Source organism: Sorex fumeus, unplaced genomic scaffold (genome assembly GCF_029834395.1).
Source record: "Sorex fumeus unplaced genomic scaffold, SorFum_2.1 ptg000024l, whole genome shotgun sequence".
Lineage (NCBI taxonomy): Eukaryota > Metazoa > Chordata > Mammalia > Eulipotyphla > Soricidae > Sorex > Sorex fumeus.
The window spans coordinates 27,384,126-27,403,433 of NW_026606081.1; the positions used below are offsets into that span (position 1 = coordinate 27,384,126).

Below are 19,308 nucleotides of genomic sequence, written 5' to 3' on the forward strand. Positions count from 1 at the left end.
AACTCATCAAAAAGATCATGCAACATGAGCAAGTGGGATTCATCCCAGGGATGCAAGGATGGTTCAATATTCGGAAATCAATCAACATAATCCATCATATCAACAAAAAAAGATAAAAACCATATGATCATATCAATAGATGCAGAAAAAGCATTTGACAAGATCCAGCACCAGTTTATGATGAAAATCCTTGCCAAAATGGGTATAGAGGGAACTTTCCTCAATATAGTTAAAGCCATCTGCCACAAGCCTACAGAAAGCATCATCCTCAATGGAGAAAAACTGAGAGCCTTCCCTCTAAGATCAGGGATGAGAAAAGGATGCCCACTCTCTCCACTGCTGTTTAATATAGTATTGGAAGTACTTGCAATAGTGGTGAGGCAACAAATATTATGGGACTTCAGGTAGGAAATGAAGAAATCAAGCTCTCACTATTCGCAGATTATATGATACTATACTTAGAGAACCCTAAAATCTCTACAAGAAACTCCTAGAAACAATAGACTTGTATAGTAAAGTTGCAGCCTACAAAATCAATACCCAAAAGTCCATGGCTTTCCTATACTCAAATAGTGAGAGAGAAGAAAGTGATATGAAAAAAACAATCCCGTTCACAATTGTGCCCCAGAAAAATCAACTACCTGGGAATAAGCTTAACTAAGGAAGTAAAGGACCTGTAGAAAGAAAACTACAAAATGCTATTTCAGGGAAAAAAAGAGGACAAGAGAAAATGGAAAGATATCTCCTGCTCATGGGTCAGGAGAATTAACATTGTCAAAATGGCAATACTTCCCAAAGCATTGTACAAATTCAATGTGATCCCTATAATGATACCCATGACATTCTACAAAGAAATGGAGCAAACACTCCTGAAATTCATATGGAACAATAAGCCCCCACAAATAGCTAAAGCAATTCTTGGGAAAAAGAAAATGGGAGTAATCAACCTCCCTAACTTCAAACTTGACTACAAAGCAGTAATAATTAAAACGGCATGGTACTGGAATAAAGGCAGAGGTGCAGACCAATGGAACAGGGTTGAATATACTGAAATCTCCCCCCAAACATATGCTCATCTAATCTTTGACAAGGGAGCAAGAAATGATAAGTGGAGCAAGGAAAGCCTCTTCAAGATATTGTGCTGGCAAAACTGGATGGCTACATGCAAAAAATGGGCTCAGATCTCTGCCTAACACCATGTACAAAAGTAAGATCAAAATGGATCAAATACCTCAACATCAGACTGGAATCCATAAGGTACATTGAAGACAAAGCTGGCAAACCCTCCATGACATTGAAGCTAATGGTATCTTCAAAGATGTCACGCCACTGGCCGAGCAAGTGAAAACAGAGATAAATAAATGGGACTAATCTATTTTTTTAAATTTTTTTTATTAGTGGAACACCATGAGGTACAGTTGTAGATTTACAAAGTTTTGTGCTTGGGTTTCGATTATACAATGATCAAGTACCCATCCCTCCACCAGTGCCCATTTTCCACCACCATGGATCCCAGTATCCCTCCCACACCCATCCCCCCATCCCACCCTGCCTCTGTGGCAGGGCATTCCCTTTTGTTCTCTCTCTCCTTTTGGGTGTTGTGCTCTGCAAAAGAGGCTTTGAGTGACAAACATGTTCAGTCCATAGTCTACTTTCAACATGCATCTCCCCTCCTGGGAGGATCCTCCAAACACCCTTTATTTGGTGCTCCCTTCTCTATCTGAGCTGCCCTTTCCCCTAGATGGCCCGGCTGGCCTCTAAGCCATGGAGTAATCCTCCTGGTACTGATTGTGGCTATTCTTGGGTATTAATCTCCTATTTTGTTACTTTATGTCCCCCAGATGAATGAAATCTTTTTATGTCTCTCCCTTTCTTTCTGATTCATTTCGCTTAGCATGATACTTTCCATGTGGTACCACTTGTATGTAAAATTCATGACTTCATCTTTTCTAACAGCTACATAGTACTCCATTGTGTAGATGTATCACAGTTTCTTTAACCAGTCATCTGTTCTAGGGCACTCAGGTTTTTTCCAGATTCTGGCTATTATAAAGAGTGCTGCAATGAACAAAGAAGTGCAGATGTGACTTAGACCATACATCTTTGCCCCTCTGGGATATATTCCCAGGAGTGGTATTGCTGGGTCAAATGGGAGCTCAATTTCTAATTTCTTGAGAATGGTCCATACTGTTTTCCAAAAGGGCTGAACCAGTCGGCATTAATGGGACTATCTTAAACTAAGAAGCTTCTGCACCTCAAAAGAAACAGTGACCAAAATACAAAGACAGTTTACATAATGGGAAAGGATATTCGCCCAATACCCATCCGCCAAGGGGTTGATATCAAGGATATACAAAGCACTGGTTGTACTCCACAAGAAGAAAACATCCAACCCCATCAAAAAATTGGGCAACGAAATGAACAGAAACTTTCTCAAAGAAGAAATCCAAATGGGAAAAAGTCACATGAGAAAATGCTCTACATCATTAATCATCAGGGAGATGCAGATCAGAACAACAACGAGATACCAACTCACACCACAAAGACTGGCCCACATCCAAAAGAACAAAACCAACTGATGTTGGCGCGGATGTGGCAAGAAAGGGGCCTTCCTTCACTGCTGGTGGGAATGCCGACTGGTTTAGCCCTTTTGGAAAACAGTATTGTCGATTCTCAAAAACTTAGAAATTGAGCTCCCATTTGACCCAACAATACCACTCCTGGGAATATATCCCAGAGAGTCAGAAAAGTATAGTCGAAGTGACATCTGTACTTGTTTGTTCATTACAGCACTGTTTACAATAGCCAGAATCTCGAAAAAACCTGAGTGCCCAAGAACTGGTAAAAGAAACTTTGGTACATATATAAATGGAGTACAGCTGTTAGAAAGATGAAGTCATGAAATTTACATACATTGGTACTACATGGAAAGTATCATGCTAAGTGAAATGAGTCAGAAAGTGAGGGACAGACAGAAAGATTGCATTCATCTGGGGAACATAAAATAACAAGAGGAGGCTAACACCTAAGAATAGCTGAGATAAGTACCAGGAGGTTCACTCCATGGCTTGGAGACCAGCCGCACATGCTAGGGGAAAAGGCAGCTCAGATAGAGAAGGGAGCACCAAATGAAGGTGTTGGAAGGATCCTATCAGGATCAGAGATGCATGCTGAAAGTAGACAATAGACCTAACATGATTGCCACGCAATGCAAACCATAGCACCCAAAAGGAGAGAGAGAACAAAAGGGAATGTTCTGCCACAGAAGCAGGGTGGGATTGGCTGATGGTGGGAGGGATACTGGGATCTGTGGTGGTGGAAAATGGGCACTGGTGGAGGAATGGGTACTCAATCATTGTATAATTGAAACCCAAGCACAAAAGTCTGTAAGTCTACAACTGTACCTCATGGTGTTTCAGTAATAAAAATTAAAAAAAAAAAAAAGGAAGAGTGCCCAAAAGACATTACGGCGGGGGCGGATGGTTTCCTGCACCCAGTGTCATCTCTGGCACTCCATGGTCCCTCAAGGAGCACTGGAGTGACCCCTGAACACAGAGCCAGGAGTAGCCACTGAGCACTCTGGGTGTGGCCCCAACACCTTTCTGCCTTTCAAAACAATGCTAAGGAGCACTAGAGTTGTGATTCTTCCTTTTCATCTGATAAAGCCTAAAGTCCTTACGTCAGAGCCTAGAAAAACTAAAGTGACATTGTGGGGAATTTTGAGAAGTTACCTATCACATATCATGTCTTTAGATGCTGCAGGAATCCTCATCCCAAACACTTAACCCAGTAGCCAAAGCTGGGCATATATTTCCTTTGTTGAATGTGGGGATTGTCTGAAACGTCTGTGTAGGCCTATAAAATGGTAGATGGAGGTTTGGACACAGTTTGTACAATTCTAGAGTAGTAGCTCCTAAATGGGGTGTGCTTTGTTGAAAGGAAAGGAAGTTGTTTCCTCAATGGGAAAAAGGGAAGATAATGGTCACTCATGAAAAATGAACTTTGGCTCTGTGTATGAGAAATGTGGACACCTAGTTGTCTGTAAGTCACTGAAAGTGCTGATGTAGAAGGCATTAGTTCACTGATGACTGTTTTCTTCACTCCCTGTTGGTGTCATGGATTAAGGTTTGTTGTTGTTTGCTTGCTTGGTTTTTAATTCTGGGATAGTCTATTTTTCAGAACCCTAGATTCCATTTTGACTAACATTTTATTCATAAAGATAAATTTCTTGCTCAATACCACTGCTTATACTAATTAAAACACCTGTTTATGTGCTTTTAAAAATCTTTTTCCTGTGTATGAATTTAAAACATGTATTTAAAACATACTGGCTTCTTATAGAATGTAAGTGTGCCTTTGGACACAAATTGATTTTGTTTATTTTCCTACTCATCTTTAAGCATTTTATTTATCAACTTTCAGTTTTTGAAAATATAAGGCAAAAATTCCTCTCTATGATTGATTAATCAGATTAATCAACAAAATAAAAAAGGCTACTTAGTAAAAAAAAACTTTAGAATCCCACTCCTTGATAAGTAACCAGACTTAGTACCTGAGAAACTTCAAAGTGTTCTTTAAACATTGAATTTTCATCAGTGAGGCTGTAAACTTTAGTTCTCCTATTTCATGCCGACCCTTGCAATAACTTCAAAAGGATGAAAGGAAAGAATAATCATAGTTCAAAACTTTTGTGTGAAGGCCAGTAATCTTGTCTTTAACTTTAGTGCAGTTATAACCAGATAGTTTGCTTTATTACATTATGCTTTCATAAGTATAATAACAGACCATCTGTTACAAAAAATATAATAGAACAGTCAAACCATTCAGAAGTGAAGTCCAGAGTCTATGGGATTTCTAGAAGACAATGAAAATGAATTTGACAGCATCGAATATAGGCATCTTCAAAGGGAAAGAGATCCTTTAGGTTTGCCTTTTACTTACCAAACTATGTCCTGCATTTTTTATTGCATGTGTCATCTTGCTTATCATAATCCAGCCAGTGAGTGTTCAAAGAACATAAAATCCTATAAATAAAACACTGGATATGAATGAACTTACAGAAAAATACAACAATGAAGATGAATAGTATCTGACTTTATAAATCAGTTTTATATCCTAGTGGTGTTCCAACAATACATGATTTAACACTCAGAGAAAAGCTGGGTTGTTTTTCAGTTTTATTCAAAACCTTAAATGTTTCATTTTCAGAGTAGAAGCCATTTGAAAATCTATCTGAATAAGCCTGGTATTCTCAATCAATATTTGGTTTGATTGAGGCTGGATGAATTTATTCTAAGGTATTCTGTGTTTGCAAAGAAAGTTTCGGTAGACATCCCATTTAATCAAATCCAGATATATCCTAGTGGACAGTTGATCTCCAATTAATTTATGCTGAAATCTATACCTGAAAGAATCCAGGAAATTAGAACTTTATCAAGGTTATGAAATGGAGATGCCATAAAAATTAAAAATGTAATAATGGATTTGAATTTTACACCAAAGTATGTCTTTTACTTCGGTGCTAGATAGGAGAACTTATTTCAAAAGCAATGCAGGCAAAAATGGAAGTGTTTTGAGTTATGATTGGAAGGAACTTTGGAAATAGATGAGAGTTAGATATTTTCAGCGGGTCTGTCTCTCTCCTAAATGCTAAGGGAATTAGTTACTAAGGGAATTTGGTGTCTTAAGTTCTCTTCTGTGATTTGAGCAGTCTAAATCAGTCTGTCTCCCATTATGGTTCATAGGGAATTGTAACTGTATATTTTTACATCCTCAGCTCACTTACTAAGATTGGTAGTGGACAGTTCAAAGGTGATCTGCTCTTCACCATGAAGGACAATCGAGAAGTATACAGAGTATACAGAAGTATACAGAGCATGGTCAAGTGTTGGTTAGTGTTTTTTCCCTGTGTTTTAGGATTACCTGTAGCCGTGCTTAGCAGCTACTCCCAGAAACAGTGCTTAGGGGACCACATGGTGGTGGGGATTGAAACAGGGACTCCGTAGCACACAACGCATGGGTGCTATCAGACTTTATCTCTAGTCCACACCAAGGGTCCGTGAAGTGCATGTGTGTCTACATACACTCACAGGTGCGTGTGAGGGATTGATATTGAAGTGGAGAATGATCAAAACAAGAGACAAAGATGAAAGGAACATCATGAAAAGTCTTGTCAAGTTTATAGAGGAAAATAGGGAACTGAGCACACAGTAGGTGTCTCACAGGCTGTGCAGGATTGTTTGGTTTGTGGATGAAAACTTGACTGAAGTGTACGTGACCACAGTAAAATAATCTGCTGCTCTACATATACCAATTGTCCCTGCTACCAATGATCAGGAACCCAGAAGTTAAAACATTTGCTCTTAAGTTCCTGGAAAAAAATTCTAATAAAATACACATATGCATTAAATATATATTAATACATGAGCATATATGTTTTAATAAATGTATATACACACACATATATATATTAGTGATGTCACTATCACTGTCACTGTCCTGTTGTTTATTAATTTGCTCGAGCGGGCCCAGCAAATTGTGAGACTTGTGAGACTCGTCTCCATTGTGAGACTTGTTACTGAGTTTGGCATATCGAATACATCATGGGTACCTTGCCAGGCTCTGCCATGTGGGCAAAATACTCTCGGTAGCTTGCTGGGCTCTCCGAGAGGGATGAAGGAATCAACCGGGGTTGGCCAGTAGGGAATTATTTTTAGTGTATTTCCTTAGTGCATTTAGAAAAGACTGAGTATTTAGAACCATTTCCTCCCACTAAAGCAGTCTACATTGATATCACCATAAAATTTATGCTCCTAAAACCTTGAGAATAAAAATTGGTCTGTTTTCTGGCCATACCCAGCAGTGCTTAGGACTTATTCCTGGCTCTGCATTCAGGAGATCACTCCTGGCGTGACTTGGGGGACCAGAATGGGTGCCGGGGATGGAATCCGGGTTAGCAGTTTCCAGGCAAGCTCCCTGCCAGCTTCTTACCTCTCCCTGCCAGTTTACTATCTCTGCAGCCCAGGAAGAATCTAGGTTTATTGATAAAAACAGGAGTTTTGTGGATGCTTTGGGGATGGAAGGCAATGAGGGGGATTCTGGGTTGGGCATGCAGGGCAAATGAGGACGTTGTTTTCAGTCCAGCTCTTACCTGATTTATGTCTCCCTTATCACCCCAAGAAGAATATGCTCCTACTGGGTTTGTGAGCTGGAGAAAAAGGACTGAGCCGTGATACGCTTGTAACTGTCCCCTCCTCCTGCACCCCTGCCGTCTCTTTGCCTCACTCTGTCCACGCTGACATACAAGAGGACACAGTGAATCCTCCCAGTCATCTGGCTCACTGCACCCCTAATTGCTAATTGCTAATGGCCCTTTCCCGGAATAAATAATGTGACAAGGGACAATAAGCTAACACTAAATTGGAATGGGAAGAGCTGGGGGACCTGGTTTTGGAGGACAGGCTGGTAGCTTGGAGCAGGCCATGGTGTTGGAGAAAGAGCACTGTGACAGGATGGGCAGAACAGAGTGCTGCAGGGTCTTTGGGGATGGAAGGCAATGAGGGGGGTTCTGGGTTGGGCATTCAGGGCAAATGAGGACGTTGTTTTGTGCATGAGAAACCAAATGAGACCCTGAAGAGTCTTGGCCCCCCAAGCTCCTTCCGGGCGCAAAACTGGGGTCAATGTGGTCGTCGTTAACCAGACAAAAGGAGCAGCCCGCACACGGTCCACTCCCTACTTACAAAGAGGAAACAGGCGCCCATCATCGCGGCCTTGAGCGTCACATCCAGGTCTGCTGGGATGTGGATCCCAAAGTTGTCGGCGTTGGTGAAGACGTCGTTCACGAAGCCCGACCAGTACTTGGAAATCTTGCCGATGGTCAGTTTCTCGTTCATGGTCCTCACCTGCGGGCAGAGCAGGAGGAGAGGCAGGTTGGGAGGTGAGGGATGGGGGAACAGGTGGGTTTCCATGGCTCAGACATTTGACCCCAAGGGAAAGCTATTTTATTTAGCCTCTCTTCACGAACCAATCTTGTTTGGCTTATGCATTTCCAGGTTTATAGATCCAGCCCTTCAGTTCACTGCAGGAACTGTGATACTCTGACAGTTTCCTAATCCATTTTAACTCTACCCTAAACATAAACTCGTCTTTGCAGCTGATGCAGAACCTGCCCAGGCCACCACCGTCTGCTGCCATCCAGTGGTAGCCTGGGCAGGTCTTGAAAGGGACTAGCTAAAAGTTCAGATTTTAAACCTGAATGCATGCGTAGTATATAAGGAAGCAAATGGTCAAACTAAACAAATGCTTCAATAAAGAAGAGAGAAAAATCCTTAAGACATACTTGAGAAGAAGTGTAAGCAACTTTTGATATAATTTGTAAGCACAAAAATTTTTTCATGTGAAGATTTTATGATCATGGACCATTTGCATATTATTCTTTAGGATGAATCATTTGGGATGATGATAGGACACATTTTAAGAACTTAGTCTGTTTTTAAATGTGCAAATGTACCGTACGAACACTTTAGACTCATTCTCTGGTTCATTTTCTGTTTTTGATTCTGAAATTTAGATTGAGATTCAGATCCTCAAAAAACTCTCCTCTTGGAATGGAATTCTCTGAAGCTCTAAGACAGAATCATACCACGTCATTTGAAGCAATGTGGGTGGAACTAGAAGGTATCACGCCGAGTGAGATAAGAAGGAAAGGGATAGATACAGAACAATCTCTCTCATATGTGGGATTTAAAGATATATAGCACAGAAGCAACAAATGTCTAAAGGTAACTCAGTGGGAGAACTACCCACACAATTAAAGTGGTGGTGGTGGGCGAGGGGTTGAGAAGGAGGAGCATAGGGATCTTTGAGGGAAAGGTGGTGAATAAACTGGTGATGGGTGTGATGTTAGAATTTTGTGCATGAGAAACCATTAACAATATTGTAAACCACAGAATCTCGGTCAGTAAACATTTTTTAAAAGAAGAATCTATGGAGGTCAACATTAAATATGCAATTTTGCTTCACTAAAAATGTTAAAATAGCACGGTAGCACTGTCCTCCCGTTGTTCATTGATTTGCTTGAGCGGGCCCAATAATGTCTCCATTGTGAGACTTGTTACTGTGTTTGGCATATCGAATATGTCATGGGTAGCTTGCCAGGCCTTCCCATGTGGGCGAGATACTCTCAGAAACTTCCAGGGCTCTCAGAGAGGGGCGGAGGAATCAAACTTGGCTCGCCCGGGCTAGCCGCACGCAAGGTGAGTGGTGTTCCGGTAGCTCTCCATGATCATATTAAAATATACTTTAAAAATATCTCTAGTTTTTGGCTAGAGAGATAACATAGGGTTAAAGTGTTGGCTTTGCATACAGCTAATGCTAATTTGATCTCTAGGCCTATATAAGATCCCATAAGCACCACCAGGAGTGATCCCTGAGCACAGAGCAGGAGTAAGTCCTGATCATCACCAGGTATGTCCCCCAAATCACAAATATATCTAATCAAAGGAAAAACAACTCTAGTCTTTTTCAGGTAGAAGAAGTGTGCAATTTCTTTTGTCAACTAATCTTTTTCTCTCTCAAAGAGCGAAAATGATTCAATATAAATTGGAAATTTTATAGAAATTTCCTATACCCTGGGTACTAAAATTTTCATGTCTAACTTCTCAAAAATTTAGACTTTGTTTCATATTTTGTCCTTTAGGGAAGTTATGCCAAATCCATTTGAAATGAGGGGAGTTTAGAATAGTTCACTTTGTAAATGTTGCCATATTCTATGCATAATTGTTACAGATTTTGTGTAATCTTCTCCAATTTTTATTGAGCTACCATAACCTATAATACTGTTGTTAACACGTCTGTGCATCCATCATTCCAACAAAACCCTTTACAGCAAAGTGGAGTGCGACCATAATATCAAGATTTGAGCTCTTTAATTTTCAAAATTTAAACTCCAGTACCACATGCAAAATTTTTTAAATTTGAACCCGATACCACAGCTGAAAATTTAGGAATATAAAATGAAAAGGGACAAATGGAGACGTTACTGGCACCTGCTCGAGCAAATCGACAATTAACAGGAAGTCAAGTGATCAAGTGAATATGAAAAGGATGGCAAGAATGAGGGGAGTGGAGAGAGGAGCTCTCTGAAAGTAGCTACCAAAGAGAAGTTATCATTCAGTCTTTATTCTGTAATCCAGGCTGTGCTTTGAATTTTCTATAGATAGTAGTGGGTATCCTATCAGAGATCGCTTTCATGTGTCTCTGTGACTTTTAAATTTATTTCGCAGCAGGACCAATATTATGATTTTGTATTTGCAGTGCTGCAATAGCCTTCCCGCTGTAAGTGGGATGCAGGGTCCTCTTACCCTAAATCCCTTAATCCTCACTTTCAGCATTAACGAAACATGGTTTGATACACCATATCTCACTATTGTTTTCAATGGGGATTACCTTGTCCCTAGCTTTGTCTGTATTCTGCTCATGGATGATATCATCTTAAGTGAAGAATTCTATTGAAAAGAAGTAAGTAAGGGGTACTACTGGCTTGGTTCTCGGGGGCTACTCTTCTCAGTATTTGGGGACTATGTGGTGTTGGGGATTGATTCCAGGTCTCCAGAAAAGCATGCACCTCAGCCTATTGGGCTTTCTCTTTGACTCCTAAAGTTTTAATTAGGCCGTTTTCTCAGCTGGAGCGATAGCACAGCGGTAGGGCGTTCGCCTTACAAGCGGCCAACATGGTCGACCCGAGTTCGATTCCTCCACCCCTCTCGGAGAGCCCGGCAAGCTACCAACAGTAACAACAAAGTCTCCAATGGAGACGTTACTGGGCCCACTTGAGCAAATCGACGATCAACGGGAGGGCCTTTTACCTTTACCTTTTTTCTCTGCTAATACATATTTTCAGGAGAAACTATTAAGATTATTCATATTTCTCCTGGTTGAATTGACAATTACCTATGACTTTTGACATTCATAATGCCCTAATCTGTTTGTTAAATTAGATGGCTTTGAGAAAGCAAAATTGGCAAGGCTTGTGACTGTAGTATTTAAATTAGTGATTTAATGAAGTGAGCTTCTGAGATGTGATCCAAATTGGAATATGTTGCCACTAGAACTTCAAGGGGGAAAATGAGATTTAGGTGATTTAAAATAACATACATAGCATATAAAATCACATTAATATTTATATGAATACATAATAAATTTTGTTGATGTAAATAAATATATTTCTCTTATTCCATGAGTGCATTAAGTGCAAAATACCACAGCTCAACATTGTACATTATAATAAAAAGGACTTCTTAGGCTTTGTGTCCCTGGAATTGAGTTAATATTGGCATACAATTATAGGTCTCATAAATTATTTCACAAATGTATTATTATCTACATTAAATATTCAATATAATAATTTGAACATATAAAATTATAATATGTGCAAAAAATTAGAACTTATGCAAAAACATTCTTGACTTTGTCAATCATACCTCAAAATTCACATCACCAAAACAGCTACACGTTGCACAAGGACCAACAATTTTCAAAATATCTTCTCTGTTAGCATTTTGGATTGTGAATTTAGGTCGAAAGGGGTCCCACTTCTGTGCAACATAAGCAACTAGTGTACCAGGAGGGGCTTCTATTTCTAACTGTAAGAAGAAATAAGGACAGTATAAGAATCTCTAAGATCACTGTATTTTATTTTTACTATAATGGAACTTTAATGCTAAAGAATACATGATTGCCACTCAATGTCTCTTTTGCAAACCACAGCACTCAGAAGGAGTGCTAACACTAAACAGATAACAAAAGGGAATGCCCTGCCACAGAAGTAGGGTGGGATGGGGAGATGGGGGGTAGGAGGGATACTGGGATCAGTGGTGGTGGAGAATGGGCACTGGTGGAGAGATGGTTATTCGATCATTGTATAACTGAAACCCAAGCACAAATATTTTTAAGTTTACGACTGTACCTCGTGGTGTTTCACTAATAAAAATTTAAGAAAAAAAAGAATACACTTCATACAGTATATGAATTTCAAATCCTATAGATAATTCTAAGAATATGCTTCTGAGGAAGCAAAGCAATGGTTTTAAAAGAACATTCACAAAGATTCAACATGGAGTTATATACTGGTCACTGTGCACACAAAGCTAATATCTTCCATTTTCTTAAAGAAAACCAATCTCAGACACTCTCTCCGGGGCTGCTCAGGTACCACATGATATAGTTACCCAAGCATTGATGCTGGTCTCCACCTATCTGGTCCTCTGAACTGTGCTCAGAGCACAAGTCTGTTTTGAAGCCTCACTAACCAGGTAGTAAGTGTGCATTTTGTCCTCTTCAGACTTTGAGCATCTCTATGTAGAAGTCACAAAACGCTTCTCACAGACTCAGTTATACACACCCAATGGATTCTTATTTCACATCATCCAAAGTGTTGAAGACTAGAAATTATATCTTGAAGCTTTACTTGAGAGTTTTGCCTTATTACCTTTTATTCCCTTGAATTTTTATTTTTATCTTATTTTGACATTTTTATATAGTCATAGCAAATCTATTAAATAATTTCGAAGTGTGTACAAGTAACAAATTTTTTTTCTTTCAAATCAAACCAACTCATCATAATATCATTTGGTCTTTTATTGTTTTAAGCTTAAGTACATGTCTGCAATTTTCTTGTATATGCATAAGTTTTTCAACAGGAGTGCTTAGAATTCCATACATTTGTTCAGCTATAATTTTTAAAGTCATTGACTATATCTTGACCAAATTAAAAATATATTAATGGGTATTAGCACAAGATACCTCTTATTCTTAATTTATGTAAAAATTAACTACTATGAAGAAAAAAATTATCAGAAAATTTCAACAAGTCATGTAATCTCTAGATATATGATTGTACCATCTTGGGGGCATATTTTATCTTTAATAGCTTCAGTAGCACTGTAGCACTGTCCTCCTATTGTTCATCAATTTGCTCGAGCAGGCACCAGTAACATCTCCATGGTGAGACTTGTGAAATATAATAATTCTTGGGCTGTACATTTATAAGCATCTTATAAATCTCATTACTTACTAGTACAGTCCTATAAGTAGTTGCAGATTAGCTTCAACATATATTTAACTTTCTTCAATATTACTATTTATTCTCCATTGTGTTCAGTAGAATACTTACTCATAGATTCTCAATATAAAGACTTACATGAGTTTACCCAAATCAGGTTCCATTTATGATGGTTCCTCAGTGTGGAACCATAGGTAAGTTACCTGCACACTTTGTATACCAAGTCTCCCAGTAACAGTGCACAGAGTTAAATTTATTTTTTCAGTTAAAAAATGTCAGATCCTATTCACCAAATACACATCTGACAAGGGATTGATATCAAGGATATACAAGGTACTGGTTTAACTCCACAAGAAGAAATCACCCAACCCCATCAAAAAATGGGGCGAGGAAATGAACAGAAACTTTCGCAAAGAAGAAATCTGAATGGCAAAAAGGCACACGAGAAAATGCTCTACATCACTAATCATCAGAGAGATGCAGATCAAAACAACAATGAGATATCATTTCACACCACAGAGACTGGCCCACATTCACAAGAACAAAAGCAACCGGTGCTGGCGCGGATGCGGCGAGAAAGGGATCCTCCTTCACCGCTGGTGGGAATGCGGCTGGTCCAACCCTTTTGGAAAACAGTATGGATGATTCTCAAAAAATTAGAATTTGATCTCCCATTTGACCCAGCTATAGCACTCCTGGAAATATATTCCAGAGAAGCAAAAATGTGTAGTCGAAGTGACATCTGCACTTGTTTGTTCATTGCAGCACTCTTTACAATAGCCAGAATCTGGAAAAAACCTGAGTGCCCGAGAACAGATGACTGGTTAAAAAACTTTGGTACATTTACACAATGGAGTACTATGTAGCTGTTAGAAAAGATGAAGTTATGAAATTTACATACAAGTGGTACTACATGGAAAGTATCATGTTAGCGAAATGAGTCAGAAAGAGAGGGATAGACACAGAACGATTGCATTCATCTGGGGAACATAAAGCAACAAAACAGGAGACTAACACCCAGAAATGGCTGAGATTAGTACCAGGAATTTTGCTCCATGACTTGAAGGCCAGCCACATGTGCTAGGTGAAAAGGAAGCTCATATAGAGAAGAGAGCACCAAATAAAGGGTGTTGTGAGACCCTCCCAGGGTGGGAGAAGCATGCTAAAAGTAGTTTATAGACCAAACATGATTGCCACTCAAGGCCTCTCTTGCAAAACATAGTACCCAAAAGAAGAGAGAGAGAACAAGGGGGAATGCCCTGCCACAGAGGCAGGGTGGGACGGGGGGGATGGGGGGTGGGAGGGATGCTGGGACCCGTGATGGTGGAGGATGGGCACTGGTGGAGGGATGGGTACTTGATCATTGTATAACTGAAACCCAAGCACAAAAATTTATAAGTCTATAACTGTACCTCATGATGTTTCACTAATAAAAAAAAATTTTTTTAAAAAGTCAGATCCGTGGTGGTGGGAAATGGGCACTGGTGGAGGGATGGGTATTTGATCATTGTATAATTGAAACCCAAGCCCAAAATTTGTAAGTTTACAACTGTACCTCATGGTGTCTCACTAATAAAATTTTTTTAAAAATGTCAGGATATGAAACCTTTTTAGTACCAACTTAATTATATTATATGTGATATACTATATGATAGTTATAGTAATAGGACCATTAGGATAAAATCTATTAATAAAATAAAATAAAATAAAAATAAAATTTTTTTGCTATTTTTCAATAACAAACCCACTATCTTATAAAATCTTGATGTCTGAGATAAATGGGGAACTGTAGAGTGAGATTCAGCCCTAAGTAATAATACCTAGCTGAGCAACCACCAGAGCACCATAGAAGAATTTAGTATCACTCAGCACATCCTCAAAATTGCTTGTTAGAGATGACAAGTGTAAATTTGCTTGTTGGTGGAACTCATAGATTCTTCAGTTACAGAGCATCAAAGAGATATGTATATAAAGAGTAAGTATTTTCAATTAACACCACAGAAGCCATTCTACAAGCACACCGTATTTGATTAAGTGTCATTTTATGGCCCTAGGCAGATACTGTGATTTGTAACTAATTAAATGTTGTGGCAACCCTGAACCCACCAGATCTATTGGTACCTGGTGTTTTCTCGCAGTATATTCTCAGGTCCCTGTGTCACATTTTGATGATCATCATACTATTTTAAAAGCCTAAACTTTATTAAATTTGTTGTGGGGATCTGATATCCATAACCCCTGATGACACTATTGTGATTGTTGGGGGTGTCTAAATGTATCTCACTTAATCAATTGTTGTAGGCATTCTTATTACTCTGACTACCTGCCATTCCCATCTCTTGAGTCTCCTCAGATCCTGTTGCCCCACTTCTCTGAGATACAGCAATAGTAAAATAAGGCCAATGAATAACTTTAAAATGACTCCACACTTAATGCAGAACCCAGCAGCTTGGAGCAGAAAAGTGAATGGACTATGCGTTAATCCAGGCCATCAGGTCTGCCCAGAGGGAAAAGGGCGTTGTCCCATTCGCCCTCTCTTCTCTGGAAAGAAAGATGGCGGCCGCATGGGAGCCTTGTGGACAGCAGGTATGAGCTGGGGTGTGGGGGCGACTAAAACCTCATGGGAAGGGGGGCGTTCCGGTCCATCCTTCACGCCCTACCGAGGCCACCAGTTGCCTCCCACGAGCGGCTCTCCAGCATGGCCACAGCCCCAGAAGCACAAGGACTTAATGCAGAAACCAGCAGCTTGGAGCAGAAAAGTGAACGGACTATGCATTAATCCAGGCCATCAAGTCTGCCGGAGGGGAAAGGGTGTTGCTCCCTTCCGCCCTCCTCCCTCTGAAAAGAAAGATGGCGGCCACATGGGAGCCTTGTGGACAGCAGGTATGAGCCGGGGGTGTGGGGGCGACTAAAACCTCATGGGAAGCGGGGCGTTTCGGTCCGCCCTTCACACCCTACCGAGGCCACCAGTTGCCCCCCACGAGCAGCTCTCCAGCATGGCCACGACTCCAGAACACAGAAACCAATTTCTTAACTATCTGACTTTCAGTAGAAATACTTCCAGGGTCAATAGGTAAAATAGCAGAAATCCAAAACCAAGATTTAATTCTTGAACCCAGCTGTAGAAAGCAAATCACTTCACAATACTTTTTCAGCATTGGGGGGGGGGGGTAAACTCTAAATAATAGTGGTGAATCTTTTATTGAAACAGTGAATTTAATCAAAGCAGATAGAGTGTTAACTAGAATTCATCTGCCTCGCAGGGACTGGGAGGGGTGGGGGGTGGGGTTTTATTGGGGTTCTTCATGGTAAAAAATAAGTATTGGTAAAGGGAAATGTGTTTGATATTTGCATGACTGAGACCTAAACCTGAAAGCTTTGTAACCTTTCCCACAGTGATTCAAAAAAAAAAAAGTAGGTTAAAATTAAAAAAATAAATAAATAAAATGACTCCACAATATTCAAGTGAAATGGAGGACTATACTTCTCTCTTTTTTTTTCTTTTTGGGTCACAACACCTGGCAATGCACAGAGGTTACTCCTGGCTCTGCATTCAGGAATTACTCCTGGCAGTGCTCAGGGAACCATATGGGATGCTGGGGATCGAACCCAGGTTGGCCGAGTGCAAGGCAAATACCCTATCTGCTGTGCTATCGCTCCAGCCCCTGTACTTCTCTTTAATGAAAGATTGTTAATGATTGAACTGAGTAAGGAAGGCAGGTCAGAGGTTGAGAGAACATCTGGAAGCTTCATTTTGAATGTGAAGTAAAGTTCCTGTAGAAATTCAAAGTGTTCTACTGAATGCATGGGTACAAAAAAGTAGTAAAGCCTTTATTTCTGTTTCATATGGAAAAAGTTTGAGTACCTGAAGAGTTTAAGTAAGCCACAAGATTAACTTAAGAAAGCCTAATTCTAGTCGTCGCCCTCCCCAAACAGGTACCTGCCTCTCGCCCACTCCCAACCCCAACTCGGCACCCCCAAAAGTCAGCTACCACTGGGCCCCCGGACTGGGGCACCAGTCTCCACTTCAGCAGCGAGCGCCAACCCAACTAGTCGCCGCCCTCCCCAAACAGATCTGTGGACTAGCATCTGAACTGGCGGGAGGGGGGGGGGGGGCTTGGCCACCACTGTAGGTGTGTGGCCTCCTCAAAAGTCCACATGGCCGCCTCAAAAGTGAGTGTGGCCATCTCGGGGGCTGGCCTCCGCTCACTTGGCCACAGTTATATTTCCCACTCCCGCATTCTGGACTTTCATCCCAGCCTTTATCACCTAAATCTGTGGGGAAAATTCTTGCTTCCTCAACTACAAAACAACAGTAATCCATTGACCTACTCCAATTCTAACAAAAGACCAGTACGCAAAGAAGCTGTACAAGGCCAATATTAAAAGAGCAAGTCCTCCAAAGCTTCACTAGATGCCCGTCATAAGTCAAAGAAAAATGCCTGTGAGGATGGTCAGACTCTAGAAAGGGAGAAGGGTAACCACCATAGACCGACCTTATCCAGAATCCTTTCCTACGATAAAAGGGAACAGTACTAGTGAATTGCAGGATTTGACCACTAGACAACCAAAACAATGGGAAGAAACAGTGCAAATCTCCACCACAAGGAGAAGACGAAGAAAAGATTCCCAAACCCTCAACCGGGGTTATCCACAATATGCTCTCTCCGACAAAGAATTCCAATGGAAATTCAGAGGATGTTCAAGGATCTACTCAAAGAATCAATGGAGGAGATATCCAGAAAACTAAAAGAAGAAATGAAAGAAACAATAGAACGGATAGTCGAGAAAATACAGGAAGAAATGAGAGCAGAAATAAAAAAGCTATAAAAAGAAGTAGGTTTCGGTAGACAAAATTAAAAACTCAGTAAGTGCAGTAGGATGAATACAGCTGAAGACAGGATCGGTGAGCTTGAAGATGAGCAACAGAAATCCCATAGGGAACAACAAGCAATGGGAAAAGACCTCAAAATGGCTCCCTCCAAAATAGAAACCTTCCAAGCCCGAAGACAATGGTGAGATATAATGAAAATACTCAATGAAATAAACGCCTCACCAGGAATACTTTATCCAGCTAAATTCTCACTCAAACTCTATGGAACTATACACCATTTTGTAGATAAACAACAGCTCAGGAACTACATAGACTCAAAACCAAATCTAAAAGAAGGATTAAAGGGAATTTTGTAAGATAAGAAGAAAAACACTTATAAACACAATCAATCCCTACAGAAAGATGGCACAAAACCCCATGACAATAATCTCTCTCAATGTCAACGGTCTAAATGCACCAATCAAGAGACAAAGAGTGGCAAAATGGATCCAGAAACTGAAAACAACGTTCTGCTGTCTACAAGAAACTCATCTGAACAATCAGAGCAAACACAGACTCAAAGTTAAAGGTTGGAAAACAATCCTGCAAGCAAACGACTCCCTCAAAAAAACTGAGGTGGCTATACTAATATCCGACAACATTAATTTCAGGTTGAAAAAAGATTAGAAGGGACAGCCAAGGCCATTTTCTATTTATCAAGGGATACATACAATTGGAAAAAATCACACTCTTACATGTATATGCACGGGACCAGCTAAATACTCAAAACAACTGCTAACAGATTTTAAGGAGGACATTGCTAGCAACATAATAGTGGCTGGAGACTTCAATATCGCCTTATCACCTCTGGATAGATCAACAAGAAGAAAACTCAACAAGGAAACATTGGCTTTGAAGGAAGAAATAGAAGACAGAGGGCTAATAGACATATACAGGGCTTTACACCCCAAAAAGAAAGAAAACACATTTTTCTCCAGTGCACATGAATCATTCTCTAAAATAGACCACATACTAGGCTGCAAAACATACCTCTATAAAATCAGGAAAATATAAGTAGTATCAACAATCTTTTCAGACCATGATGGGTTGAAGATTGAAGCAAATCACACAAAGACATCGAGATACAAATCAAGCACCTCAAAATTAAACAACTCGATGTTTAACAACGAGTAGGTCAGGAAGGAAATCAAGACAAAATCAAAAGATACCTGGAAACAAACAAGAATGAAGACACAAGCTACCAGAACCTATGGGACACAGCTAAAGCTGTGCCAATAGGAAAAGTTATAGCATTGCAAACATTCCTACGGAAAGAAGAAAGGGCTTACATAGATAACCTAACCACACAGCTCAAGATTTTAGAAAAAGAATAACAAAAGGAACCCAAAATTGGCTGAAGGAAAGAAATAATAAA

At 40.1% G+C, this 19,308-nt stretch overlaps 1 protein-coding gene across 1 annotated transcript in view; it reads right to left on the reverse strand.

Annotated features, from left to right (window-relative positions):
* Positions 1-4,985: 4,985 nt before the first annotated feature.
* The window catches only part of LOC130023735 (phospholipid scramblase family member 5-like), a 45,533-nt gene continuing 31,210 nt past the window's right edge, over positions 4,986-19,308 (reverse strand). Inside the window, exons 5-7 of the mRNA XM_056114326.1 lie at positions 11,481-11,642; positions 7,740-7,901; positions 4,986-5,024 (exon numbers count right to left, since the gene is read on the reverse strand). Of these exons, the coding sequence (XP_055970301.1) occupies positions 4,986-5,024; positions 7,740-7,901; positions 11,481-11,642 (363 nt within the window). The remainder of the gene's footprint in view (positions 5,025-7,739; positions 7,902-11,480; positions 11,643-19,308) is intronic.